Source organism: Bactrocera latifrons, unplaced genomic scaffold (genome assembly GCF_001853355.1).
Source record: "Bactrocera latifrons isolate USDA-ARS-PBARC rearing strain unplaced genomic scaffold, ASM185335v1 scaffold_5, whole genome shotgun sequence".
Taxonomy (NCBI): domain Eukaryota; kingdom Metazoa; phylum Arthropoda; class Insecta; order Diptera; family Tephritidae; genus Bactrocera; species Bactrocera latifrons.
The window spans coordinates 1,497,117-1,522,885 of record NW_017537156.1 but is presented as its reverse complement, the minus strand read 5'-3'; the positions used below and the strand labels follow the sequence as shown (position 1 = coordinate 1,522,885).

Here is a 25,769-nt window from a genome sequence, read left to right as displayed (position 1 = left end):
CATAAATGACAACATAAAAAGAGGGATAGAAAAACAATTGACTTAATTTTGGCGTATCATTCTATAAAGTTATCATTCTCACATCCGAAAGGAATCTTAAAAATGGCAAATTTGAGTGGAATTGAGACTTTGTATAAAGAGTTAAAAACCGAATGGTCCAAAAAACCTCAAAATCTAAAGAAATGTGGACAATTGTTGGATGTTTTAAAGGTATTTTATATCTCATATAACCTCACAATGCCTGTTACATTTTGCAAATTCACCTTTGTTTTTATGGATAATATAAGGTCGAGCTAACCAAATTAGCTTTCCTGCCCACTGGCGATACAAAAACAAGCAAAAATGAAATGATTTTAGCTCGTGATGTTCTCGAAATTGCCGTGGAATACAGCGTCGCAAATAAGGACATACCGGCATACGAAAGATACATGTCTCAGCTAAAATGCTATTATTATGATTACAAGTATGTATAAATCATAAGTAATCAAGGGTTTATTACAAAAAAGACTAATATACTGTACATTTTTAGGCAAAAAATTGGAGAGTCCGAAAATATGTACAAATTATTGGGAATAAATCTGCTTTACTTGCTGTCTGTAAATCGAGTTTCCGAATTTCACACAGAATTGGAGCTGTTATCGGCCGACACTATCCAAAATAACAAATATATTCGCCCTATATTGGCATTGGAGCAGTACATAATGGAAGGACGTTATAATAAAATTTTCCAAGCAAAGGTATTCAACCATAATAATAAATACTTATTTATGTAAATGTAACTCATAACTTTTTAAATGCAATTCATATTTTTCACTGTTTATAGAGTTCAGCACCTTCGGAAATATATAACCACTTCATGGATATTCTACTTAACACCGTACGTGATGAAATCGGGGCTTGTATAGAAAAATCTTATGAAAAGATATCTGCTAAAGAAGCAGCGAAACGCTTGAATCTCAATTCTATTGAGGAGGTCAAAATATTTGGCCAAAAACGGAATTGGAATTTGGGGCCTGATGGAGTTTACAATTTTGTGGAAAAAACTGCCAAGCCTAAAGAAGTATTACCATCAGTTGAGTTGGCAGAGCAAGCTATTTTTTATGCTCGCGAATTAGAAATGATTGTTTAATTGTAATTAATATTAAAATAGTTTGTACTAATCTGGGAGATAAATATAATAACTTCCTATAATTGTTGTATTATTTATTTTGATAATTAATATTAGTTATTTTTCTCACACTGTTCTATTCACATTTATTTTGCTGATTATTTTCTATGTGCGGAAGGTTGTGGTAGGCGATATTTGGCCATTTCAACCTCTGCTTCGGCGTAACTGAAGCGGTTGAATGAATAGTATTCCGGGACTTTATATTCACCAGTCGGAGAAGCACCGGGACCGAGTGGGCCGGAAGCTGGTTTGACGATGTTGCTGCTTAGTCCTGGGACATTGGTATTAACACCATCACTACCACCTGGTCCCTTCGGAGGTTTTACTCCAGCCATATCCTGTGCTGCCTGGTTATAGCCTCGACGTACAATAGTACTCAATGAACGTGATCGGTGGAACATATTTAATATTTGCTATTAATTTTTTGCAAATTAGAAAACAATCTCACTTTGCTCCTACGAATTACGTAATCACAGCTGATAAATGACAGAATAAACACAGTGATGCAAATAATATTCGATTTTTTATCGGTTATTTTAAATCGATGAAATGAATTTCTATATAAATATTATTATTTGACCTTATTATGATTTATTTATCCATTATCTTAGATAAAATTATAAATATATACATTAACGTAGCAAATTTATTTTCTTTTCTTTAGTTTTGGTTTTACAACTCCATAATTTTGGTCTATTGCTGTTACAGGTGCACGTTTCTTTTGTTGTTTTTCCAACTTGGTTTTACTTCGACACTTAACAGACGCCGCCCCGGTCTGATTTTTGCCTAACTGATGGAATTTCTTTCTTTGCTCACGTATATCCTTCAAACGTTTGCGTTCATCCAATAAGTCCTTGTAATTTTTGTATGGTTTCTTGGGTGCCTTCCCTCCCATCTTCATGATGTGGAACATTTCCATTTTCTTTTTGTTTTTGGGAATTCGTTGATTATTCATGGCAAAACGAAGAACTTCACTGCGTGCTCTCTTAATATCGAATTCTTCAGACTCATCTTTAGAGATATTTTTTTGCGAGTCACCTTTTTCTAACTTTCTGTTGTGTCCCTTTACATCTTTGCTTGATTTATCAGGATCTTCAAATACCATAGCCTGAAAATCATTGGGCTGTTTTTTTCGTTGTAGCGCTAATGCGGCTCGAGTTGGAATTGGCTTGAAATCCGAAACTATGTCCATTCTTCCAGATGTACTCCTTGTTTGTTTACCTTTGTATTGTGATTGTTGTTTTCTTCGCTCAGTACACGGTAAAACGTGTTGATCACATTTTGTAGTTGCCAGTTAATAAAAGACACATTGATACTGAATTAGTATTTAAAATCTGTAAATAGATCAAGATAAATAATTAAAAAAAGAGAGCCTTTAACCTAAATATTCATAATTAAGTGTTAAAAAAAATTTTAAGGTTAAAGAAGACGTCGTATTTTTAAGAAGTAAGCCCAAAACTAAAAACATTGGCATCACATTTTTATGAAATTGTTGTTCCACTATACATTGTCTATGATTATTACTTTATCTGTGATTATTACTTTTTTTCTCACTTTGTCTAATCAAACTCGATTTTGTTGTACAGATTATTACATTAAAGCTACTTTTTAATTAAATTCGCAAACTGAGATAAGTTTTATTACACAAATATAAAACTACTTTATTCGTTGACACTTACTAGCGTAAAATGGCCACGGCTGTAGGTTCAGCCGTAACACTTGCTAATCCCGGAACAATACGTAGCCAAATATCAAAGGAGTTGCGTGCAAAGGCTAACGATTTCCTTAATTCACGACGCAATGCTAACAATCTTTTGGATATCATTGCACATTTTCAGGTATATATATTTTCATGTACTCTTCGCCATAGTTAAACAATTTTGGGAATTTTTTATATTAATTTAAATACATTATTGTCCAGCATTGCGTAAAAGAAAAGCAATCTATTACTGCTGCTGTGTTAACCTTGGAAGTTGTGTTCGTAGAAGTTTTAAAGCGCCGAGAAATGTGTATAGCGGGTGTGCCTCTGAAACCGAAAGGTAATTTCGTGTATACACTAATCACTTATACATTTGTATGTATATATTTTACAAAGATATTTAATTCTTATTTTGTGCCTACAGACGAAAGTGCAGAGACCAAATACCGCGAATGGCTGCGACAACGGTACGAGGAAGCAATGTGTTTAATACTTAGCTCCTTTGAAAGTGAAAAACCCGCAGAAGCGGCACAAGCCTTGGTATCAAGCATGAAGTTATTAGCTGCAGAAGGCAAACATCCCTTAGATAAATGTGATGAACCTTGTAAATTTCCTAAGCAACGTCTACGTAGTATTTTACAGAAGTTAGTATCAGCAACAAAATCACAAAGCACTCTGCTTCAGCGTTTTAAAGAGTATTCCGAATATTTGGATGTGGTGTTCTACAGTTGGAAATTAATGCAGCAACTAGCTACACGGGCCGCCTTTGCTAATGACGTTTTTGCATGTAATTATTTGGAACTTATAAATGTTTTGCCTGTGACCAAAGACCTGCACGACCAACAAAAACTGTTGTGCATAACGCAATCCAGCGGAGAATCTTCACAACCTGAATGTTTTGACTACGCGCCAGTGAAAAAATGTATTAACAAAGTATGGATGTGCCTGATGCAATGGACCGACGGTATACAGGAGCCTGTGCATAGACAAATGCTTATCATATTGTTGGAGCGAGTTTTGCCACACTTGGAAAAACCTATATTGTTAACAGATTTTCTAATGGACTCACTTGATTGCGGTAAAAATATTTTTTATTCTCTGATAGTTACAAATATCATCACCTTTATATTTTAGGCGGTCCCGTTAGCTTACTCGCACTGCAAGGCATTTTCACGCTAATACAGAAGCATAATATTACGTATCCAAATATTTATGAAAAGCTGTATTCTATGTTTGAACCAGAAATTTTCCATACCAAATTTAAGGCACGTCTGTTTTATCTGGCGGACATTTTCTTAAGCTCAACACATTTGCCTGAAAATTTAGTAGCCGCATTTGTTAAACGTCTGGCACGATTAAGTCTAATCGCACCGCCACAAGATTCTATAATTATTTTACATTTTATTGGCAATTTGATATTACGTCATGCCGGTTTAAAACGGCTTATTTGCGCTCAGGCAGCAATTGAAGGTAAGCCAGATTTGTTTAAAAAGTTTTACTTTGTTTATATTTTATTTAAACTTTTAGTTTCGCGCGACCCCTTCATCATGGAGGAACGCGATCCAACAAAGTCAAATGCGTTAGATAGTTCATTATGGGAAGTGGTATCCTTGCAGAGGCATGCTATTCCAGCAGTGGCGAATGCGGCACGTTTTATATCACAACCCTTACCAACTACCGAGTGGGATTTGTCTTCTGTACTAGAATTGAAAGAAGACGACGTAAGTAAATTTTGAATGAATTTGAATAACATTATGATAACGTTTTAAATTGGTTTGTGTTTTTAGATTTTTGATCAGGAGATCGCTAAAAAGAGCAAACAGTATGCTTTAGCTTTTGAACGACCACAGTCTTTATATTTACCACATGATGACAAAGTGAAACAATACTGGAAACTATTCTAAATATTACATAATTAAGTATATGTATATATTTAGATGTGCTGCATTTTAAATTGCGGTTGTGGTAGCCTGTAGCGGAGCTGCCTTCTTTGATGAGGAGATAATTTTCTTTACATTGTGAACTTGTTGTAGGATTTGACATTAAATACACTAGAATTCGTCAGTATATTTAAATCAATTTAGTTGTGTTTATACATAATAATAATAAGTGTAATAAAATGGCTAAATATTGTTCAAAATAAAACTTGTACGTATAAGGTTCAGCGAGTTCGAGTGTTCAACAGAAGTCAAATTTCATAAAAATTTCCCTCCAGAACTCGAATTTTTTTGTGAATTGCGATGATTCGAATTAGTGAAGTTCAGCTGTACAATTGGTCGCAAAGGTTCATAAAAAGATTGAAAGCTTACCAAGCTCCAATTTTATCGAAGGCTTTTTTACATGTCAGTAATAGATTTTTTATGTATTCGGCCAGAAATTGATATTCGATAACAAGACATTAGATGTTTACAGCATATATAAATATCGATAATGTCTTCACCTTTACCATCTCTAGGTGAATCTCGGCAATTGCAAAATGTCAAAACAGTAAGTGGGAGTTATATCAAGAATTGTGCATCTAATTTCTTTAATTACTTGTAGATATGGTCTCATTATTCCTGGACAACAAAAGAAACAAGATGAGTCGACGAAAGCTGCTCGGCCAATATCTAAGCCATCTATATTTGATGAAAGCTCCTCGGACGATGAAAGCAGACCACAATTTAAATCGCGCACAAGTATATTACAAGGACCTAGTTTGATGGAGCGACGAATTGCACGCACAATGCAAGAGAAGGCCTTAAAGGAAGATCCCACGGTTTTTCAGTATGATGAACTTTATGACGAAATAGAAAATAAGCGAGAACAGGAACAAGAAATTAAAAGCAAAGAACCGAAGAAGCCCAAATATATTGGTCGCTTAATGGAGTTCGCTGAACGTCGTAAGTTGGAAAACGAACTGAGGGTGGAGAGGCAAGTTCAAAAAGAACGTGAACAGGAGGGTGAGGAGTTCAAAGGCAAAGAAAGTTTTGTAACCTCTACTTATCGAAAGAAGTTGGAAGAGATGAGAAAACTGCAGGAGCAAGAAAAACGCGATGAGTATCTAGAAGCAATAGGCGATGTGACAAAACAGAAAGATTTAGATGGATTTTATCGACATTTGTTTGAACAAAAAACAGGTTCAGCAAAAGAGGTTAAAAAACCGGATCTACTCGTTGTTACATCTGCATGTGATGAAGATGATATAGCATATAAACCAATAAAGTCTGGCAAAGTACCACCACAACGAACGTACCGTAAGCGTCGAGCTTCTGATGATATGGAAGAGGATGACAGAGAAAATGCAGAAAACGAGGGCAAAAAGGTGCATTTATCAAATAATATAGATGCAGATTCGGATTTTAGTATTGATTCATCATCTGATGATGAAGATACTTCTAAAGAAGCTGTAGGAGTTAAAATGGTTGAGAAGGCTAAAAGATTAGCGGCGAACAATAGTGCAACCAAAACTGCTATAAATTTGGATGCAATAAAGAAAGAAACACCTGACAAAAAGATCGTACAAAGCGATTCTAAAACTGAGAAACTTGCCACAATAGTATCAAGCGAAAGTGATTTGGTCGATGTAAAACCCAAAGTTAAAATAGATAAGAGTGCGATATGGAAGAAACGTACTGTTGGCGAAGTTTATGAGGCGGCCGTGCAACGTTATTATGAACGACGAGCCGCAAGGAGGGCATAAGCCGATTATGTGAAAAAAATAATAGTTACGATCTAATCAATTATTAAAAATTTATAAGTTAACTATAATAAATATATTAAGCTCCGAATGCATTAAAATAAGAATGTATTTTTACATACAGATACATACACTCGCTATGTTTCATTGCTATAAAGACAGCCATTTCACTACGAAAAACAGAAAGAATTGCTGTGTCATCGAGTTGGTGTAATGAGAAAACATTTTTGGGGTTAATAACGAAATTGTATTACATTGACGATAATCCTCGTAATCCTTTCTAATCAGTCATTTGCAGATGTTCTCAATAGGACTTACATCAGGGGAACCAGCTGGTTATTAAAAAAGCTCAATATTTACGTTACGTTGAAGCCAGATTTTCGTTGATATGCTCGTATAGATTCTTGCGGATAACTGTGTATATAAGCTTTGCTTTGTAGAGTTTGATTTATGCTCCTCGAGAGAGGATTTTACTTTTCAATTGCCTACTCAGCCCAAAGTAGCACCTGTTAGCAAGAGTGATTTTGCGATGGCTGTTTGTTTGATCACTGGAGATATTTCGTCTAAAGCTAATGGCACGCCAGCAGCTGTACGCTCTTTTAGAATCAGGTACCTTCTCTATTTAGCTCTGCAGCTCGTATTAATTTTCCGTGCAATAGATTGAAGAAGTCATACCACAGGGAGTATCCTTTTCTGAAATCTCCCTTGGTATCGAACGGCTCGGAGAGGTTCTTCCCGATCCTGACGAAGCTTTCGGTGTTGGTTAACTTCAGCTTACGCAGCCGTTTTAGTTTTGCGGTGATACCAAGGTAGAACGAGGAGCTGTACGAGTTATGCGATGACATGACCTAGGCTAAACTTGGAATCTCGAATTGGCGCCAATAGCGAACGATTGAAGAAGAAGTGGGTACGATTTCGGTTTGTACTTTAATTTTATTGTCAGAGTATTTCTTTATGATAATATAAAACATAATAAATATATAATATGTATATAATATAACAATTGCGTGTTCAACATAAATTCCCTCACTTTGTGCTAACTTAATTAATGTTCTGGAAATGGAGATGGAAATGGAGTATCTTAATAGAGGTCTGAACTGTTTCATGATAAATAAGGACATTTGAGTTGTTACCTTCAAGATATTGCTTGGAGTCAGTTAGTAACTGACGTCAACTCTCCGCCTTTTCACAGAATGCAGGAACATAAATTTCCTTTTTCGTTCGTAGTTCGTCGTTGTATACGGTTGATTTTTTCATACCGAGCGCACATATACATACATACTCGCTGCATAACTTCTCGTTACTTGGTGTAGGCGCAATTTAACCTAGCTTTGACATTTTGAGCTTCAATTCGTTACACTTTCCACGTGTTTTTTATACTTTTCATTATAAAGTTAAATCCACAATTGAATCGGGTAAGAACATAAATTCTTTCGCAATGACCCCGTGGGGCCAACAGGCTGGGGGATAAGAAAAGCTATAAAATTCAACGCTGGAATTCTTCCTGGAATTACCTATTTCTAAGAAGGATGATCCCAAGTACCTCGCAATCAAATCACAGGGCGCCAGAAAACCTATTGCATCCACTTCTTGCTTTGCAGTACATAAAGGTATTCAGGCCATAAGCAAAGACATTAACAAAATTACATGGCTTCGTGACGGCAGCCCACTTCTTTTGGTCAAGAACCAAAAAATCGCTGACAAAATTTTTACAAACCAAACATCTTCCCGGAGCTGGTGCTGTTGATATATCTCTTCACAACTCTCTGAACTTAGTAAAGGGTACAATTTACGCTCCATTTATCTGTCAGCTTGCTGATGGCGAAATAATTGATGGTCTAAAAGATCAAGGAGTATCCGATGTTCATAAATTTACCAAGATAAACAATGGTGATCGTGTACCTACTGGTGCTTTATTATTAACTTTTGATAAATATACTTTACCTAGTCGTATTGAAGTTGCCTGTTGTACCCTCGATATCCGTCCCTACTATCCTAATCCCATGCGCTGCAAGAATTGTCAGTTGCTGGGTCATACTGCTAAGCGATGTAATAAGATCCCATCTTGTGCTATCTGCAACCTATCCCCAAATCATACCCCTCCCACTGAATGCTCTAGAGTCAAATGTGCTAACTGCGATGGTGAACACCCTTCTTCCTTTAACGCCTGTCCAAAATATGTCCAGTCTAAGGAGATACTTAAAATTAAAACTATCCACAAGTGTTCGATGCGTGAAGCTAATTCTCTTATGCTAATGTAACAGCTTCCAACAACAATACTTACTCAAAAAAATACTTCAACATCGAAAAAACTTCAAACACTAATGATTCTAATGACAACATTAAAGCTACAACTTCAAAAAATAATGCTTCATCCCCTACCAACATACACTCAATCCATTGCCCCGAAACCCCTTCTCCCTCCGTTTCTTCTCTATACAATTCTCCCTCTTCATCCTTCTCACCCCTTTCCACAACTACTTCTCCTAGCACTATAACCCGTTCCACAACTTCAGCTGTACCCTCCTGCCATCCACAATCACATACCCAGGTATCCATAGATACATAATTCTAGATATTAAATTCCAATTAAAACTTACATTTTTCATACATATGTACTTTAATTTTCTTTATTTTTCGATGTTAACTTTTCTTCAATGGAATATTAACGGATACATTAATAACTACTTTGAACTTGAAATTTTAATTAAAAAATACAATCCCTCTGTAATATTATTAAACGAAACACATATTGCAAACAATATATCAGCTCATACTCCAAAAGCCTATGCTGGTCACTTTTATAACCTTCCTTCCGTCACATCAAGCAAGCAAGGTATTGCAATCCTGATTAAGAGAAGTATACCGCATAATATTCTCCCAATATCTCCTTCGAATATCTCTTCCGTTGCCATCGAAATTTCCTCCCAGCAAAAAATCATAATCATCTGTGCATATTCCCCTCCTCACCAAACTTTTACTTCAGCAGACTTCTTTAACCTTTTCCCTTCTGGATCGACTCCTTTTTCACTGGCTGGTGACTTCAATGCCTGGTGCCCTCTTTGGGGTTCTTTTTCAACTAACTCCAGGGGCCGCATTATTGAGGATGCTGTCCTCTGATCGGACTGTGTTGTCCTTAATGACGGTTCGCCTACCCATTTCTCCACTCATTCCACATTCACCCGTATAGATCTTACAATTTGTTCCATCTCACTCTCTCCCAAAGTTGTTTGGCATTGTATAGATAATTTGCATGGTAGCGATCATTTTCCTATCATAGCCAAAATCTCCTCCCATAATTCCAATTTCTTCAAACCCAGGCTATTTTTAATCACTGATTCAGCTGATTGGCCCAAATTTCAAGATTTTTGTTTACGTTACTCAGACTTCTACAGATATTATTAATCAGGAAACTTCTAGGATTCAGAAGATTATAAGATCTGCTGCCAATCAATCTATAACACAAACCTCTCCTAAACCTCGTAATTATAACCCTCCTTGGTAGGATAGTCAGCTATCTTCTCTTAGACTGCATAAGCAACAAACATGGCATCATTTCAAACAAAATCGTTCGTCATCAAACCTTGTTGCTTATAAAAAAGCGAATGCCATTTTCAGAAGAAAAGCGAAGCAAGCAAAAGTTAAATCTTTCCAGACATTTACCAGCAGGCATAATTCCTCTTCTGACGATAAAATGATTTGGTCAAATATAAGAAGACATCTGGCAATATTTCTTTCTCTCCTATTCTCTCACTCAACTGCGCTCAAGGCAATCTACTATATCCACAGGATAGAATTCAAAACTCAAAAATTTAGAATTCGCCAAATTTTTCTCGTCAAACTCTTCTGATTATAATTTCTCCTCTGAATACTCGTCTAATAAGCACTCTTTACTTGCCTATAACTACGTTTCATCTGCTTTATTCCTTGCAGCCGAATATCTCGACTCAGATATATCTTTAATAGAACTCAATATAGCTCTTTCTGCGGTTAAAGGTAAAACGCCTGGGTTAGATAAAGTTTCCTATCCTATCATCAAACATCTTCCTCTCATCTCCTCAAGCGACTTATCAACCATTACAACAATATTTATCGAACTGCCACCATACCCCAAATCTGGAAAACCAGTGCAATCATTCCTATTCTAGAACCTGGCAAACCTCCGTGCGAAGTTACCAGCTATTGTTAAATTTCTCGTCTACCCTGTCTAGAAAAACTTTTAGAAAAAGTTGTTGCTACTAGACTCTCTTGGTTTCTCCATTTCAATAAACTCATTCATTCAAATCAGGTTGCACTCAAAAAAGGACAAAGCACTATCGACGCTCTTTTTCACCTTGACCACTTCATATGTGACGCTTTATCTAATAAAAATCACGTTTCACTTCTTTCGCTTTTTGAAAAAGGGTTTAATCGCGTTGGCATACATGTAGTTTTAAGACAATTAATCAAATGGAAGGTTGTCCCCCGTATATTTAGTTTTGTTAAATCCTTTCTCTCTAAACGTAAAATCAAAGTTCTTATTTCTGGCACATCTTCACCGACTCTTCCTTTGGATAACGGCACTCCTCAGGGATCACCGCTATCAGTTATTCTGTTCACCATAGCATTCGATGAAATCAGCTCTATACTTTCTTCCTTCCCTAATACTCAGCATCAATTATATGCTGATGATCTCCTTCTATTTTCAAAATCTTCTGACCTTAGTTCTATATCCTCTACCTTTAAAGAAATCCTTTCTCAACTATCCCTATGGTCCCTTTCCGCAGGCGCATCAATATCGTACTTAAAATCTAGTTTCCTCCATATTTGTAAAAACATAATTGCCATTTTCCACCGATTGTGTTGAATGAACAATGTAAATATTTCATGTTCTCCTACACTTAAGTTTCTTGGATTAATTCTAGATAGTAAATATGCATTCAAACAACATTGTCAATATATTAGAAATAGAATTACTAAAAACTCAAATATTGTTAAGTACCTAGCATGCAAGCGTTCGCTCATTGGCCCATCTTTGCTAATTAATGTTGTCAAAGCAGTATGAGTGTCATCAATTACGCTCTTGAAATATATGAGCATCATTCAAAAGGCCACCTAAAATTGTTGGCTGCACCGTATCACTGCGCTATTAGAAGATCGCATCGAGCATTCCCCACGTCACCAATCAAAAATATATTAGCAGAGTCCGACCTTCCCTCTCTGATAGACAATATGGAAGACACCACAGACAAATTATACCCGAAGATCATCCTTGGTTCTAACCTTGTGCTTCAAGATGCCTTTTCTTCATCATCATCACGTATCCGACCTCCAAAAATTGAGTCAGCTATATATGAATGCACAATTTTCGCCAAAACAAACAGCTTGCCATTAAAGCCTGCTAAACTTCCTAAACGTCGTCATCCACAATGGTTGATACCAAAAGACACGTTTATTGATAAACTAGTTCGTTTGCCTAAATCCACCACACTTAATGCGATTTATGTATCAGAATTTAGTGAAATTATGAATACTCTGAAATATGGCAGTTGGAGATTTGTATTCACGGACGGTTCAAAAAAAATCCAAACCTCTTTTGCGGTCGTTAGCGAGAAAGGAAAGCCAATTTCATATGTACTGCTTTTCCCCTTTTTCTTCGATATTCATTGCTGAAGCCACTGCGATTTTCCATGCTGTTCTACATGCCACAAAAAGCCCGGGAAAATATGTAATATGCACCGACAGCTTATCATGTTTCCAAGCCAACCACACTAACATCATCATTTCAATTAGAGAATATCTTATTATATATGAAAATAAAATTAAGATAATGTGGGTTCCAAGCCACACTGGGTTATCCGAAAATAATTACGCTGATGTATTAGCAAAGAATGCATCCAACACGCCCACAATTACATTCAGTTTCTTCATGAAATCTGATATATTCCGACTCACCAAAATAAACTCTCTAAATTTGCACTTGATTGGGTCTCATATAACCAACATTATTCAATAGTTAACACAGCCAGAATCAAACCGCTATACCCATCAACAGTTGCAACTAATTTTAAAACACCTACATTCGCCTACGGATTGGACATACTATACTGACGCGTACTCACCTCCTCGGAAGAAACTGTACCAACTGCTGTCCGCTTTGTAACTCAACAACAACTGTGCTTCATATATTAGAATTTTGTCCAACATTGAAAGATAAGAGATCTGCCACTTCAACACAGATCCGATTTCCCTCCTTCCCAACGCTACGGAAGAAAATATAAAAACCATCTATCGTTTYCTTAAAGAATGTGATCTACTGAGGAGAATTTAAGCCAACACATTTATTCAACGGATAGCTGATAGCCTCTGAAGCTAGCGCTGCATGTTGCTCAATTGATCCTAACAGAATGTATTGTTGTCGTTCGTCTTTTGTGGGGTCGAGTGACAAAATATAGGCCACTCTGTTGATGAATGTTTAAAGTGTTGCTGGCTCTTCCGTAAATGGGAAAATATCTTTAAGCTGATTCAGGGAATCGCTACCGCTGTTTTCGTTTAGCGTTACGAGCAGGGCGGCAGGGATATTTGGATGTGCCAAGTTGTATTTATAAGACTTTCACAAATTTTCCGCTTCTCGCTTAATAAAAAATGTATGTGTTTATTTATTTTCACCGCGTTTTATTTGCTTTTTCTCTACCTTAGTAAGGTAACCGAAATTTATTTACAAGCCAAGTTAAAGTAAATAAAAACACAAGCGATAAAAAACCGGACTTACCCGTGGTTACATCTGCAGGTGATGAAGATGATCTAGCATATAAACTAGTAAAGTGAAAAAATGTTGAAAAATTGGGTGTGGCCCGCGTACTAATAATTTCTAGTACAAATCTTTTAAACCATTTAAGCTACAACAAACAAAATCTGCCTGGCGAAAATAATATCAGAACTCATAACGACAGTGTGAATGGATGAAATCAGATGATAACTCCGGCCACTGTTCATTTGACAGTACTGTTCAAAACTACTAAAAGTTCGAAAAAGCAATGACTAAATCTGCCAGAGATATAAAATTTTACTCCCGAAATCGCATGAAGCAGCTTCATACTAGTAGGAACCGGGGTAAATATTGGACAATGGGCGTGGCACCACGCCCTTTTTGGGGAAATCATATGTCTCGTGACCGACAAGTTTCGATTAAACTTAGTCTGTAGAAGTCGTCTCATATTCCTATATTATAGTTCATACAATTGAAATTCAGAAAGAATCGTTTCCTGATATTAGTATCTGTGTGTTTCAAAAATGTTGAATCAGGTCAAAGATATAATATCCGGGTGACTTTATTCTATATTATTGTTGATAGTATGTGAGGTACCTTAATGAATCTCATGGAACATTTTATGACCCTCTGGTTGACGTTTTACAATTTGCTTTGATTGCTGCAAGTGGCAAGAGTATAAAATGTTCGGTTGCACCCGAAATTAGTTCTTCATATCCTTTCGATAATCGTGACTGGTTTCGTGTTGTGTACGCTCTAAAATCGGGCAAGACGTACAGTTTAAGGATAGAGTTTTGCAGCGGATATTTTGGGGTGTTAGTTGATACTCTCAGCAAATTTACTTTCAAACTGGAGCGTGAAAATTCGTTTGGGCGTTCCACTACCATTAAGTCTTCTAACTACATCGACCTTTTTGGATTTAGCAATAATGTACTGCAAATGGTATGTGAGTTTTGAAAATATGGCCCATTCCGCGATCACTTTTGTTCTATTGCCAATATTTGATAACTCAAAAATGTCTCTTAATTTCTCTGTTAAACTAGAAAATAATTAAAATTTGAGTTAGATACTACGGATGACAAAAATAACGGTACCTACTTGATAACTACGTTTATAGTGTTAAACATCCGTTCAAGGTCAAAATATCTCTCTGTGGAAGTTTTTTTTTTTTTTTTGGTTTACTGTATATTTATAAACCGGACACTTTTTGTGATAACCTCAAAATGTTTGGAACGAAAGTGTCACTTTGTCACTCACTTGCTGAAATTGCATCATAAAACTGATAAGTCTGAAGTAAATGCTATAACAGAAATTGGGTGACAGTCTCGTCATACACTTGGTCGCATACACTGCTAAGATGTTGCTTCCCAATTGCAGCAAGGAATGTCCAACCGTCAAGCGTTGTTGATCTTCGTGTGTAAATGGAGAGCATGGCTCCACGTACTGCATTGCATTGTGGGTAAGTATGTGTGTGTATTTCGGTTTTACAATGTTGTGCAACAGTTGCATTACACTCCATCGCTGCTGGCCTGTTGTCACTTTTGATGTGTTCATCACGACGCCGTTTGCCGGAAGGAAATCGCTTGAAATTAATTCCATTTTTTATTTTTATGTTGGCTGGACGCACACACGTGTGCACTTGCGTATGTATGTATGTATGGTCATATAGCGAAACACTTACGGCGCCGTGGTAATGCTACACGTCGCGGCTATGAAGTGTTAAATTGCGACAAATTGTTGTTAGTGTATTGTTGCGATGTAACCAAACAGTGAATGTCTGTAAATATATATACATATGTACACACGTCATGTTCGTGCGAGTGCAAGCCAAGTCGTAGATGGCGTAAACTGAATACATTGTGGTCTTGCGGGAAGGGAGTATTTTGTAACTTTGTCATAACGCCTCAAGCTCGTGGTAGCTGGAAACATTGCCTAATTACTGGTGGAAATTTTTTAATTCTACTTTTATTGTTTTAATATTCTTCTTCAGACTTATATTCATTAAAGTTCTACTTATAGCAATTTTAATAACTCAAACTATCTTACCGTCTTTCGGAGTAAGTTCTACGTCTTTACGACTACGTTCTATGTTTTTAAATTGCATGTCGCCACCTCAACATATTCAACTCCAACAAAAACATCAATGTTTTTATACCCTGAACAGGGTATATTAAGATTGTAACGAAATTGGTAATACCCATAAGGAAGCGTCGGAAACTTTATAAAGTACAGGTTTGTCCGGAAAGTAATAGGATTGAATCGATTGAAGGCGTCACGGAAGGCATTCTCCGGAATAGCCTTACGTCCGAGGTACATGCTGCTTGGATTCTCTCTGTCGTCTAGAAATGCTTGAATATCAGCGGTCTTTTCAGGCAAGGAAAAAAAAAAAGTCCGAGGGGACTATATCTGGGCTGTAGGGTGGCTGCGAAAGCATTGGGATGCCGGCCTTGGTTAGGTAGCTGTTCACAAGAAAAGCGGTGTGAGCCGGCGAGTTGTCATGGTGCAGCTTCCAATCGGCTGCGATGTTTTGCCGGACCCGATTAACTTTTCGTTTGAATCTCTTGAGGACTTCCACGTAAAAGTTGGCGTTGACGGTTTGTTCATGGCGGATGATACCTTTGATGTCAAAAAAGATAATGAGCATCGTTTTAACTTTGGATCTGGTAAGCCTGCTTCATCATATCAAACGTTCTGTTGCAGGTTTACCGAGTTTCACACAGAATTTAATCGCGTACCTCTGCTATAACGAACGCAGCATTTTCGGCTTGCTCCACTCACAGAAAGACGACGTGCGAAAATGTTTGTCTTATCCAGGTGCACGGAGCCAACGGACCAGCCCCTCGTTCGTTAGCTAGGAATGCCCTCTACCGAATCCAGTCGGTGTGTGCACGCTCCTATTACTTTCCGGACAAACCCTGATATCTTTATATTTATATATTTATAAACATATCGGAAGGATCAGTGAAAACCCTTTTGAAATATCATTTGGGTTTAAAAAAACTTGAAGCACGATTAGTTCCAAATTCACTAAATTTTTTCGAAAAATTCGTCTGAGAAACAATACTACCAGGATGTCATGAAACGTGTTATTACTGGCGATGAGTCTTGGATCTATGATTACGACCCGGAAACAAACGATTAATCGTCAGAATATCATGGCAAAGGTGAGCCGAAGCCGAAGTAACCACGTCAAAGCCGGTCCAAAATCAAGGTTTTGTTGACGATCATCGAGGTGTGGTGTACTCCAAATGTCTTCCGACTGGCCAAAGTGTCAACAGGGAATACTATTTGAGTGTTATGCGTCGTTTACTCGAAGCTCTTCGTAAAAATAAGCCGAAATTATGCGCCCACAACTAATGACAGGTCGCATACTGCATTGGTTCTTCGTGCAACCATCGTATTCGCTTGGTTTAGCTCCGCGCAACTTCTGCCTAATCAGCAAACGCATTTCAGGAAACCGTCTTGAATCAATAGAAAAGTGAATCTCTACGTGAATTGAAGCTATTGCGGAAGTTGAATTTAGGAACTGTTTCGATTGGAAGAAACGTTGGCACATTTATATTCCGGCCAAGGGAGATTACTTTGAGGAGGATGACATAAATTCTGAAGAATAAATTAAGAATTTAAATATTGTGAACAGAGTCTTACTATTTTTTTCTCATTGTAGTATTTAAATAATGAGATCTCTGCGTTGCCCTGATAACAACAATCCTCAACCAAAAATTCTCGGAGATGCTAATAATGTATTGTTGCATAAATTCTAAAAAAATCCTGATAGCAAAAAATAATTTCATATTAATAGATGTGCATTTGTCTCTGTGTTGAGCTCACAATGCAAAAAATAATACGATATAATTAAAAGAGCATTACAAAATAGCAGGCAACAAGGAAATTTGACCACGAAAATGTGTTGTTGTTGTTGTTGTACAGCCAATCAAGCATAACGATGCTTTGTACATTTCTAACAAATAATTCGAGCAATTATTTTCGAATTAAATTGGTTAAATTGGAAACCAGACCAAACAAAACGTCACAATCGCTCTATGCACATACAAACAAGCACATATGCACATATGTATGTTCATGCATGATAGTGTGTGCGTGTTTGGATGTTGTGGGTGTCAGTAGAAGCCCCCAAAAATGTTGTTTAACAAGATATTAGTTTTCTATTACGGTGCTGGACAGAACTGTCTACATACAATGTGTCATGACAATAAATATCTACATCTCCATACATACGTACATATATACATACATATGTGCAGCCAAATATGCAGATTTGATTGAGTGCGGCGAATACAACAGCTAATTAAGTACAGTTAATAAACGGAGATGAGAAATGCAACACTTTGAAGAAGGGCAATATGAATCGCCATTGGCCACATGTGAATATGTAACGATTTATGTACATACATGCATACATATATGCGCTGAAAATTAGTTTGTGTTGCTATATTTGGGTATGCTTATTGCTTATTACTATAATGATGTAAGTCAGATTTTACAAGTTTTGCACCAGAAGCTAAACTATTAATTTTTTTAATAAGAGCTTTATAGTAGCAAGAGGTAAGTGCCTTTTTGATACAAAATGGCGGCTATGGGGCCAGTTCTTATTCACCTTTTTGAAAGGGGTCTCTGTGATGAGAGTAATGCGGGGGACGCCTCCTATCGGAAACAAAACAATAAAAAACTTTAATTTCGTCTGAATCGCAGCTATAATACCCTTCACGTATGCATTTATTATTTAATAAAATAGTATAAAAAGACCTTTATTATGTTTTTTATTGGTAAATATGTTTTACAGCTATATCCTATATTGGTCTGCAATCGACGAATCCATCATTTAAACTACTTCTTGGAGAGAAAAAAAATTGCGAAAAATTTCAGACCGATATCTGAAAAATTGAGAGACTAGTTCCCGTATATACAGATGGATGGACAGACGGACGTGGCTAAATTGACTTAAGGCGACACGCTAACCATTTACCATATATACATATGTTTGTATATATTATATATATTTTATAGAGCCACCGATGCTTCCTACTGGGCTTCATAAAACGAATGTTGTGTATTAGATAATGCCACTTTGTAGCTTCTTCAGCTCTACAACGGTGTTCAAAACGAAAAATTGTGAAGTTTTCAGTAAACACAAATATCTTAACACAACTTAAGCTCTGTTTCGAACTATGGCAATAGTCTCGAGATGCATACATACATATGTATAAATGAAACTAACTGCCGGATATTGTTTCCGTTGAAGACCTGATAATTCATAAATTGCAATTTTGTTTTCTTTTGTAATTTATAGAATAGAAATTAATTACTTGGTGAAAAGTAAGGAAATTTGAGTGAGAGTGTATTTTGTGAGTGTTCATAGTTGTGCGAGTAGAGTGCTGGCAAAGAAACTTTGGTTTCAGTGCCAGCTGTTAAGTGAAAGGGAATAAGTACAGACTACGTCATCTCATATGTCAATATATAATATTTGAAAAATCTGGAAAAACAGAAATATTCCGGAAATTTTTACATCATTTTGTGCCCATTTCAGTTTATTTACAATATTTTGAAAATAATATTAATAATTAGTTAACATTTGCTGGAAGGTACATTATAATTTCAAGCTTAAGATCAATCAGAAAGTTGCTAGATTATTACTTTCTCAATTTTCGCCTATTACTAAATGTTTTCTAAAAGTTAATCTTCTCTATAACTCATTATATTCCAATGATTCTCATAGGCTTATATCATGAGCCACTTTCTCCATGATAAATAGACTTTCTAAAAAAATGACTTCTTGAAGTGCTTCAAGAAACAGTGTAACCGTGTCATCCTCTCAAAAGTTGAACATCTTGAAAAATATTGTGGTTTACAAGCAGTTGATGTGGGTCGCACTCGTCTCAACTAAGATAAATTTGCTTTAATTTCTAGTTAGCGAATAGTCCGTAATTTTGAATTCCAAAAACATCTGGGAGTAGGGTTTCAACACTTACCGCTGAATTATAGAAGTTACTGAACCGGGTTGTCTTTTATTTTACTTACTTACTTCTTGATTTTTGACGTTACTGATTATGCGGTGTAGGCGGTGTGGTGTAGAGACTGAAAAAATCACAATGCTGTTTTGTTTTTTGCTAGTAAATTATTTTATTATATAAAAGTAAAAAAGTAAAATCAATAATTATAAAATTCATGCCTGCTCCTGTTGATCCAATTGCAACCGAAGCTCCTTGCGGTGACCATTACTAAACTTTGGAGATTCTTCTAAAATCAATCATACTATTAGTTTTATTAATAGATAACGTAGCACCTAACATAAAAGTAAGGTTGAGCTAAGTTCGGGTGTAACCGAACATTTTATACTCTTGCAACTCGCAAGATTCAAAGTCAGGGAAATACTTTAAAGTTCAAAAAGTCAATCAATGGATCCGAATACAAGCAATTATATAATTATACACTAATCGACATATTTGACATAGGGTTTGTCAGAAAATAATGAAGTATATTGGAGTGGGGCAGTATCTACCCGATTTTATCTATTTTTGCCAAAACTATATTCGGGGTTTGTCCGGAAAGTAATAGGACTGACTTTCTTCCTCCCCGACTGTATTTCCGAGTGTGCGCGCGTCGACTGGATTCAGTGGAGGGCGTTTCGAGCTAACGACCGAGCGCCTGGTCAGTTGTCTCCGTGCACATGGAGAGACAAACATTTTCGCGCGACGTGTTTCTGTGAGTGGAGCAATCCGAAAATGCAACATTCGTTATAGCAGAGGTACGCGATTAAATTCTGTGTGAAACTCAGTAAATCTGCAATAGCGACGTTTGATACGATCAAGCAGGCTTACGCAGATGTTGCTTTAGTAAAAAGTGATGTATTTTGGGTGGCACCACGTCTTTTTGGAGGGCCTAGAAGAGGTCGCTGATGAACACCGAGAATGTGACGCGTTTGCGCAAAGTTTTGAACTCAGACCTTCGACTAAGTGTTCATTTAATTGACCAGATGTTAAATTTATCAAAATCTGTGATTCATGACATTGCGACGGAGCACTTGAACATGCGCAAGGTGGGATCATCTAAAAAGTGCTCATTGACGATCAGAAATTGCCCCGAGTGGAAGAGTGCCAAGAAAATTTGAACATGTGTAAAAGTGACCCACAATTTTCTAATAACGTAATCACAGGTGACGAGTCATGGATCTTTGAGTATGATCTTTGTTTTGGTTTGCTTGGCTGAAAAGGTCGCCGAAAGGATCCAAACAGCATGCATCTCGGCTCTCAAGGCTACTTCGGAGAATGTCTTCCGTGACGCCTTCAATCCTTGGAAATCCCGTTGGCAGCGCTGTATCGACGCAGAAGGAGCCTATTTTGAAAGTTTTTAAAGAATTGTAACAATTGGTTCAATAAATTATTTTAAATCGACTCAGTTCTATTACTTTCCGGACAAACCCTGTACTGCTAATATACGACATACTAATGAAATGTTCCCTGATATTCTTATGGTACCTCATATATCATTACCAAGTATATGGAGTAAAGTCACATGTCATAAGTTTGGGCTAGAACCTAGTTTTCTCCCCATTTTATACATATTAGTCACACACTCTTTTCAGTAAAATATGATCTCTGATTTTCATTGATGCAACTCACATGTTGGCCGTTATATGCAGTATAAAGCGACCAGGAAGTTCGAAAATCGTTGTATTAGATATATGGGTCCATTTTTGACAGACATTCCATTGTCAGAAAAGAAAGGAACATTTTTTTTTTTAAATTATAACTACCACTAACCTCTTACTTCTTATGTAAATAATTAAGAAAACATATTTTCAGAAGTCATTGACTTACTAAATAACAGTTATGTAGACATTATTCCCAAAATTTCGTTCCAAACACCAAATATTTCACAACCGTTGCTAGATATGTACGATGACCATGACTACCTGAAAAATATACATGTCGAATTTCTTATCGTGTGTCTTGTCTTCTTGCTTCTGGCTTCTGGCATAAAAAGAACATGTATACGTGTGCGTGTATGTATGTGTGTGGAAACGACTGAAACAATAAACAACATGCAATATTTGTCAGCAAATCAAATTTTAATATGCGTATGAATGCAGTGATGCATATGTGTTATAGTGTCTATGTACATATGCCTGAGTATGTGTGTGTGTGTGAAAAGGTATAGTATATTACTCTCCATGGCAAAATAAAATCGGAAATTGTGCACAACTGATTGTCAAATTGGAACGAAATTCAATACACAGACTACAAACATACATACATACGTTAGCTCAAACACATATACATATGTACATATGTACATATAATTGTGTACTTTTGATCAATACAATCAATGGCACTTACAGCACACTCCTCGCACACACAGTTATGACTGCTCATTGGTGTGTGCATTTGTTTTGGTTTTTGTGTTTGTGTGCTTATTTCTTGATAAGAACCTTTCGATGGAAATCAACAGCATTTTTGCATAGCCCAAAGGACACATTTACACATGAAAGGTAACACATGTAGACATATACTCATACCTACACACATATATACTTATGTGAAGAGGCGAATTGTAACTACGTGCTGTGCGACAAAACGCCAAACAATCAAGCATGTAGCKGGGAGCCGGGGGTGGGGGGTTGGGGATTGGCGAAGTGGCAGGGCAAAGACTGTGCAATGCACACATACACACGTATAAATGTTCATGAACAACTTTGCTTGTTTGCATTGAGATCTTTGCAAAAGCCGAGCAGTCCGATTTGCCACGACCGCTTGACTTTGTGCGACAAGCTGATCAAGGGATCTATGTAGGTGTGTTTGGAACAGAATGTCGTGGTTATAGTTTACGTGAGCACCTGCCTGCGAAGGACTAACCTCACGGTACCTTCTATAGCTAGAAGCACGTAGATCAATGCATTTTGCATTTAATTTTTGGTTCCAATTGGTTCGGGTGGATAAGGACACCGTAGTCACCTTGGTCGGGTTCGAGGCCCATCTAAAACCTCTGCCGTACTTTGGGTCCGGCACCCGGCCGCAGTGCGACTCCACATTGGACAAAATGCCCTTTCTGCATTTAGGCTTAAACCACAGCCCCACGAACCTCCGAAAAAGATCCAAACCCAATGAGCAGATTGGAGTTATCTCCAAGGGCTAACTGCTACCCGTGGTACCAGGTTATAGTCTTTGGTCTGACTTTGTAGCTTTTGCTACTACCAGTTGAGTCCCCATAAACTCAATGACTGGTTACATTTGTAGCTGTGACAAATGCTTTATATTTTGTGATATAAATATAAAAAGCTTAGAATTTGACTTCCAGCAGAATATTATAGCACTTTTCTGACCCAGACCATGTTGACAGCAAACCAAGACCTGTAATGTCAGAAATAGTGCATATGGCTATTAGTCGCCTCTTACGACAGGCATGCCTTGCCGCGGGTATAACCGGTTTCCCCTCGAACCCGGAGGGTCCCCCCTACCCGCAGGGGGGGGGGGTGTGTTTTGAACATTTAATTTTATTTTCAACAAAGAAATAGAAATGACAATAGCAATAACAATAACAACGAATTGGCGTTGGCAATGGTTGCGGAGTCGCCGGCGATGGCTGTAGCAGCAACCAAAGTGGCAACGGAAAATTCCTAGCGACCGGTCGACCGTCAACGCGACTACACGATACACGACAAACGTAACAAAAACCAAACAAACCAAATTCAATCACAATAAATGAGCATTTCTTCACTAAACATACACATATGTGTATACATAGGTACAAACACAAGCGAGGAAACTCGCCCACGCACTGAAATACACATCAAATACGCACACGTAAACACACCTTTGCGGCATTGAGTCGAGCTGGTGAGGGTTAGGGCGTAATCGAAGTGTTACCGCGGAATTACTCACATAAGCATATATGTATGTATACATATATATGTACCTATTTATATACGTATAATCATTATGTGGTGAAAAGTTGCAAATGCGTTTGCTGAAAGATTATATTGTTGCGCAAATGAGTTTGCTTTGAATTATAATAAAGGCAGTACATTAGGCTGTTATAATTCCGTAAGTACAACGTACACGCATCGGGTGATTCAAGTAGAGGTATTTTTTCCCATAGCCTTTTTTGTTTTTTTGTTTTGTTCATTATTATTTGGCATTTCAGCATAGAAGACCTATCCTGAACAATGTTAACCAAACGTTTAACTTTATTAGAAAATTCACGTTCTGCAAAAAATGTGTTTCGCACACTTCGCTCAACTTATGGGCAACATAATCGGCCCACTGAACGTACTATTTGCAACAACATCTTGAGACCCAGCATTCATTATTGGATAATATTCGACCGAATAGACCACGTCTAGCATGTCGTGGCGCCGTTCGCAGCAACTCAGAATGTCGCACGAAAAGATTCAACCGCTTCATTTAGAAAAAACAAAGGTTTAGGGCAGTTTGTGGGCCGGTGGAATCATCGATCCATATTTCTTCAAAAACGATGCCGGTGTAAACGTAACCGACTATTTGATGCCTGAAATTGAAGCTCGTGATTTCGCCGACATTTGGATGAACCATCTGGGACGTAGCCGCGGCCAATATTTGAACGACAAAATCTTCAAAAAATAAATTCCAAAGAATATACTTTCGTACGATAATAAACATTTCCCATTAAATGTGAAGTTTCTGTGTTTTTTCTTTAAAAAAGTGAGTAACCTCGAAATGGATCATTCTTTAGTTTACGAACATATGTATGTATTCTGTATGTTTTACAAAAGGTATGCTCGCATATAATATCTGACCAAATTTGACTCGAACATGTTGTTTAAACTTTTTTCATGTTTGTTTGATCTCCATATGCAAATTAATGTGTGTTAGGCAGGAACACGGCTATGGAAACTTTAAAACTGTTGAAGAAGTAGTCTGTGTCGTGAGGTCATTGGAAATTGCTTCTTGCGGTCTTCTATCTACCTCTGTTAAAGATGATAACATCGCAAAAGTAAAAAGTCGAAATAGTCGTGTTGACCTTAGAGAGAGAGCAAAAGATCTGAATAACTCTTATGGAACGACTTAATTAAAGGGGTCGTCTCAGTGTGAAGTGTTGTTGCATTATCGGATAGTATACATTATAATAAACATTTTCTCAAGTTTTGAAATCGAAATTCAAATTATTAACATAGCAACTCCAATCTTTAAACGCGTTTTTTTCAGAATGGTGTCTTTCAAAACGGTTTCCACTCTCAAAAGAAGATTTTAGAAATTATCTAGTTCCAATTTGGAGAGAAAATTTTAACATCATTTGCTATCGCGCAATGGAACCTTTTATATTTTTTGAAAAGTTTCCAAAAAACTGGCAAAAAAAGTAGCAAAATCAATAGTTTTTGTTCAATCCGCCTTTAAGGGTACATATAGTTAGAATTTTCCAAAACTCGATTTTTTATTTTATTTTCTTAATATACATATGTATATGTATTTAAAAATACACACAGAAAAATTCATATAATTCCGGTGAATATTTAAGTTACACGCAAATTTGAAAAGGCGTTTCAGAGTATTTGGAAGTACGTTCCAAACTTTAAATGCGTTTTTCTCAAAATAGTGAAATTGTGGTCAAAAATCTATTTGGTCGACTAATTTTATTTTGATAATTCTTTCGATTAGTTACTAGATTTAACACGAAGTCTTAAAATATACCATAATATGTATACCAATTTTTGCATCTTAAAAACATCTTTGCAACTTTAAAAGTTTTCTCAGAAGAAAAATCTAAAAAACTCGCTCTTTTCGGCTTTCTAACTGTATATAACCCCTAATGTTTTGAGCATGGAGTGCGTCAATGTTGAAGTCGTACAAAAATACCCCTTTTAAAACATGACTTCGAGTAAAAGTCGCAAAAGAGATGTTTGACAATATGGCTGGACCCTACGTTCATCGAACGCATCACTAATGGTGACGAAACATAGGTTTATCAAAGTGAGTACGAAACTGTCGAACAATATGAGCAGAAGCCGAAAAACCACTAATTCGAAAAAATAGATATACAAAAAATAATAAAGATTCGTATTAAAATATTTTTTTTTGTTTGTCGAAGATGAGCAGTTGATTTGTTACCAAGGTACAGAAGGAGTTAATTTTTAAAAATATGATTTTTGGATGAAATACGACATTTCGTTGCAGACATAAAAACTCGGTTTCGTGCTAAAGCTTGGTTTCTTAGAGAAAAGTTATCGACTTCCGATTGTTTTTCTTTTTATTAATTTTCGTTTCTTTCTAAGAAATCCTCTAGCTGATTTTTCGTTGGTCGCAGTATTTTTACATTTTGACATCATCTTCAAAGTGCTCACAATAGCAGAAATAGCTGTTGTTCATATTGCACACTGCTGTCAAATTATTAAGTCACAGTCAAAGTCTTTCTTCATTTAGGCTGTCTTAAGCAGAAAACGTTTTTCATTTCCTCCTGAAGTCGTTTCAGTTTTGGTTTCATG

At 36.7% G+C, this 25,769-nt stretch overlaps 5 protein-coding genes across 5 annotated transcripts; 3 read left to right on the top strand and 2 right to left on the bottom strand.

Annotated features, from left to right (window-relative positions):
• The first annotated feature begins 4 nt into the window (after window positions 1-4).
• Window positions 5-1,191, top strand: LOC108973736 (26S proteasome non-ATPase regulatory subunit 8). Its single transcript, XM_018941193.1, has 4 exons — window positions 5-210; window positions 288-463; window positions 530-737; window positions 824-1,191. The coding sequence occupies exons 1-4, from the start codon at window positions 103-105 to the stop codon at window positions 1,127-1,129; spliced, it is 798 nt and encodes a 265-aa protein (XP_018796738.1). The 5' UTR covers window positions 5-102; the 3' UTR covers window positions 1,130-1,191.
• On the bottom strand, window positions 1,189-1,652 carry LOC108973737. Its single transcript, XM_018941194.1, has one exon. The coding sequence runs from the start codon at window positions 1,567-1,569 to the stop codon at window positions 1,267-1,269; it is 303 nt and encodes a 100-aa protein (XP_018796739.1). The 5' UTR covers window positions 1,570-1,652; the 3' UTR covers window positions 1,189-1,266.
• A 106-nt stretch (window positions 1,653-1,758) lies between these two features.
• On the bottom strand, window positions 1,759-2,497 carry LOC108973754 (uncharacterized protein C1orf131). Its single transcript, XM_018941227.1, has one exon. It carries the CDS (start codon window positions 2,358-2,360, stop codon window positions 1,815-1,817), a length of 546 nt encoding a protein of 181 aa, XP_018796772.1. The 5' UTR covers window positions 2,361-2,497; the 3' UTR covers window positions 1,759-1,814.
• Window positions 2,498-2,717: 220 nt separating this feature from the next.
• LOC108973753 (nucleolar complex protein 4 homolog A) lies at window positions 2,718-4,946 on the top strand. Its single transcript, XM_018941226.1, has 6 exons — window positions 2,718-3,006; window positions 3,090-3,207; window positions 3,292-3,945; window positions 4,002-4,337; window positions 4,395-4,588; window positions 4,655-4,946. Exons 1-6 carry the CDS (start codon window positions 2,857-2,859, stop codon window positions 4,769-4,771), a joined length of 1,569 nt encoding a protein of 522 aa, XP_018796771.1. The 5' UTR covers window positions 2,718-2,856; the 3' UTR covers window positions 4,772-4,946.
• Window positions 4,947-5,194: 248 nt separating this feature from the next.
• Window positions 5,195-6,679, top strand: LOC108973752 (nuclear speckle splicing regulatory protein 1). The gene is made up of 3 exons (XM_018941225.1): window positions 5,195-5,209; window positions 5,323-5,354; window positions 5,409-6,679. Exons 2-3 carry the CDS (start codon window positions 5,344-5,346, stop codon window positions 6,547-6,549), a joined length of 1,152 nt encoding a protein of 383 aa, XP_018796770.1. The 5' UTR covers window positions 5,195-5,209; window positions 5,323-5,343; the 3' UTR covers window positions 6,550-6,679.
• The last annotated feature ends 19,090 nt before the right edge of the window (window positions 6,680-25,769 follow it).

Excerpts from the sequence above, each read along its gene's own strand:
- LOC108973754 (XM_018941227.1), bottom strand. The coding sequence starts at position 2,360 with ATGGACATAGTTTCGGATTTCAAGCCAATTCCAACTCGAGCCGCATTA.
- LOC108973736 (XM_018941193.1), top strand. The coding sequence starts at position 103 with ATGGCAAATTTGAGTGGAATTGAGACTTTGTATAAAGAGTTAAAAACC. Across the intron at positions 211-287 it reads AATTGTTGGATGTTTTAAAG|GTCGAGCTAACCAAATTAGC; the intron begins GTATTTTATATC and ends GGATAATATAAG. Across the intron at positions 464-529 it reads TGCTATTATTATGATTACAA|GCAAAAAATTGGAGAGTCCG; the intron begins GTATGTATAAAT and ends GTACATTTTTAG.
- LOC108973737 (XM_018941194.1), bottom strand. The coding sequence starts at position 1,569 with ATGTTCCACCGATCACGTTCATTGAGTACTATTGTACGTCGAGGCTAT.
- LOC108973753 (XM_018941226.1), top strand. The coding sequence starts at position 2,857 with ATGGCCACGGCTGTAGGTTCAGCCGTAACACTTGCTAATCCCGGAACA. Across the intron at positions 3,007-3,089 it reads ATATCATTGCACATTTTCAG|CATTGCGTAAAAGAAAAGCA; the intron begins GTATATATATTT and ends ATTATTGTCCAG. Across the intron at positions 4,338-4,394 it reads CGCTCAGGCAGCAATTGAAG|TTTCGCGCGACCCCTTCATC; the intron begins GTAAGCCAGATT and ends TTAAACTTTTAG.